This window comes from Neophocaena asiaeorientalis, unplaced genomic scaffold (assembly GCF_003031525.2).
Source record: "Neophocaena asiaeorientalis asiaeorientalis breed wild unplaced genomic scaffold, Neophocaena_asiaeorientalis_V1.1 scaffold216, whole genome shotgun sequence".
Lineage (NCBI taxonomy): Eukaryota > Metazoa > Chordata > Mammalia > Artiodactyla > Phocoenidae > Neophocaena > Neophocaena asiaeorientalis.
In genome coordinates, this window is record NW_020175825.1 from 241,081 (window position 1) to 244,601 (window position 3,521).

General features: G+C 37.1%; 1 protein-coding gene across 1 annotated transcript; it reads left to right on the forward strand.

Annotated features, from left to right (window-relative positions):
• Window positions 1-554: 554 nt before the first annotated feature.
• Window positions 555-1,566, forward strand: GPR33 (G protein-coupled receptor 33). Its single transcript, XM_024732669.1, is given in 3 exon segments — window positions 555-615; window positions 618-1,349; window positions 1,352-1,566. Coding segments are annotated over 3 exon segments (1,008 nt in total).
• Window positions 1,567-3,521: the final 1,955 nt, after the last annotated feature.

Genomic DNA, 3,521 nt, shown 5'->3' on the forward strand with positions numbered 1-3,521 from the left:
TCAAGAAGGGTCAGACTTCTGGTTAATGTCTAAATAGAAGTTTTGGGGTTTTTTTTGGCTGAGCCAAGGTGGCACATGGGATCTTTTTTATCCGTGTCCCCTGCATCGGCAGGTGGACTCTCAAGCACTGCACCACCAGGGAAACCCCACAAGGGATCTTAATTACCCGACCTGGGATAAAACCCCTGCCCCATGCAGTGGAAGCGTGTAGTCCTAACCACTGGATTGCCAGAGAATTCCCTAAATAGGATATTTTTAACTGCCTAAATTAATTACTTAATGAAGTGAGAATATTCCAAACTTATTTCTATTTCATATTAATTTCATTGCATCTGTAGTATTTCTATTTTTGATGCCCAAATTAATCTGATCTTAATTCCTCACACAAAATAAAAGAAAAATATCTGATTTGTATTATTGTAAACATATTGTTTGTCATTTAAAAAATATTGTCATTTTGACTATGAATATGCAAAAATTACTATTTTAATTTCTATATTTAACCATTTCTTTTGCTTCTTTTTTGTTGTTATTTTCAGTTTCTCATTCCAATTATGGATGTGATCAACTCTAATGATTACCTGCTCAATGTCTCTACTTTAATAAGAAACAGCATTCAACACCTGCCTCAAAAGTGATCGATGCACTTCTTTTTTTCACATCATTTATAACTGGCACTATTACCAACGGTTTCTACCTATGGGTGCTAAAATTCAAAATGAAAAAGACTGTTAATACTCTCTTATATTTTCATCTCATTCGCTCTTATTTTATTTCAACATTATTTTTGCCATTTCTGGCCATCTCCTACCTTCAGGAAAATCAATGGAGCTTTGGAATGGCCACATGCAAGGTCTTCAATAGCATTTTGTCTGCAGGGATGTTTGCCTCTGTTTTCTTCCTCTCGGCCATCAGCATTGATCGTTATCTTCTCACTCTTCACCCGGTGTGGTCACAGCTGCACCGAACCCCACATTGGGTTTCCAGCATCGTCTTGGGAGTCTGGATATTTGCCACTGCCCTCAGCATGCCCTATGTGGTTTTCAGGGAGGCACATGATGACCATAAAGGAAGAGTGACCTGCCAGAATAACTATGCTGTGTTTACCAACTGGGAAGGCAAAAAGATGCAAACATTAGGAAAATGGATTCATGTAGCCTGCTTCAGCAGCCGCTTCTTGCTGGGCTTCCTTCTGCCTTTCCTCATCATCACCTTTTGTTATGAAAGAGTAGCCAAAAAGGTGAAAGAGAGGAGCCTCTTCAAATCCAACAAGCCCTTCAAAGTCATGATGACTACCGCTATCTCTTTCTTTGTGTGTTGGATGCCCTACCATGTATACCAAGGTTTAATTCTAAGAACAGATCACTACTTTTCCAGTTGACTCTGATACTCACAGTGATAACTACTTCTTTCAATACTGTCTTTTCTCCCACACTCTACCTATTTACTGGGGAGAACTTCAGAAAGCTTTTCAGGAAGTCTGTTCTTGCTCTTTTTGAGTCAACATTCAGTGAAGATTCTTCGGGAGAAAGGACACAAAACCTAAATTCAGAAGCCGATATTTAAATTCTGGATCCCAGAGAAAAGAATGGATTCTTAGTCAATGATATCACCAGAGACAGACCCTCAACTCTTGTATAATATAGTCCCTATATTAGAGAGACACCTGGGCTGTATTATAGTTAGATCTATGAATATTATAAGGGCTGTAAAATGTGATGGGTAATGTTGCAAATGTGATTTTTTTTTTTACTTTCGTTGTGGTAAAATATATATAACATATAACACCACTTTTCATTGTACATTTTAGTGCCATGACCTAAATTCACAATATTTTGCAACCATCACCACTATCCATTTCCAAAATTTTTTATCACCCAAAAGAGAAACTCTACACATTAAGCAATAACTCCTCTTTCACGCCCCTACCCCCTGCCCTTTCCCCTAGCTCCTCATATCCTCCAATCTGCTTTCTATCTCTATGAATTTGCTATTCAAGATATTCCATATAAGTGGAATCATACAATATTTCTCCTTTTGTGTCTGGCTTATTTAACGTAGCATAATGTTTTCAAGGTTCATCCATGTTGTAACATGTATCAGAACTTCATTCTTTTTATGGCTAAATAATATTCTGTTATATGTATATACCACATTTTGTTTATCCATTCTTCTGTTGAGAGACATCTGAGCTGTTTCCACATTTTGGCTATTGTGAATAATGCTACCATGAACACTGGTGTACAAGTGTCTGTTTGAGTCTTTATTTTCAATTATTTTGAATTGCTGGGTCATGTGGCAATTCTATGTTTAAATTTTTGAGGAATTGCCACTTTTTTCCACAACAGCTGTACCATGTTGCATTCTCATCAGCAATGTACAAAAGTTCTAGCTTCTCCATACCCTCACCAGCACCTATTATTTTCCTTTTTTTCAATTATAGCCATCCTAGTTGGTGTGAACTGATGCAAATGTGATTCTTAACCTTTGATTTTTGAGGCTATAGGAATATCATTTTCTGAATACCAATAGAACCCATCAATCTGAATTTTCTGTCACAGAATTTTCTACCAAATAGACATTTAGACCAAGGTCTTTATTCAGATAGCACCTAAATTATTTAATTGATATGAACAAAATTTAGCGTGGAGATGACAAGGCACTCATCTTGTCATCTCCATGTTAAAGAATAAAGAATTTATACTTTAATGTTTTAAGTATAAAGATACTTTAAATGTCTTTTTAATATTTATGGGTTAAGCTGTCACAGAAATATGGGACTAACACAATTATAAATGTTTGTGAGCCTGCCTGATAATGTCACAGTACATTTAATTCTAAAACAGCAATAACAAAATTAACTTTGTTTCCCTGCTTTTCAAGTTTTGCATCAAGTTTTTGAAAAATATTACAGCACCTAAGTTATATAGGACCACATAGTATCAGTGACCTATTACCTTTTATATATTTAGCTAGTTCTATCTGGTCAATACATATCAATCAATAGATAGTTCTATCTAGTTCAACTAATACAGAAGGCAGATATTTAGGCCACAATGCAAACTCAGTCCCTAAATATTTCAGCTAGCTTTGTACAGACAATTCCAAGCCACAGGCGTACATCCTCCTCAGAAATCCCCCAAAAGGGTGATATTAATTACAAAGGGTTACAGAGAAGAAGGGAAATTAATTTTCATTACTAACTTTTCAGAGTGGGAAAGTAATAATAGTTCTATGCCCTAGAAATTCTGCTAATTGACTTGGCATCACTGCTTTCTTGGGCAACTAGAGGCTTGGCCGCTCTCACTTTGAATATAAGGGACAAAAAATTTTGGGTAGGTGAACAGTTTCATTGTTGGCCCCTATTTCAAGTTTTGGTGGCTTGAATAGTGTCCCAGAGACGGAGAAGTAGGATGGAAGACCAGGCTGTGGCTCTGAGTGGCCCTTCAGCAAGAAGGGGCTGCTGCTCCTTCCCTCCACACACTCTCCCAGGACCTGCCAAGCCCACTGGAGTTTATGAT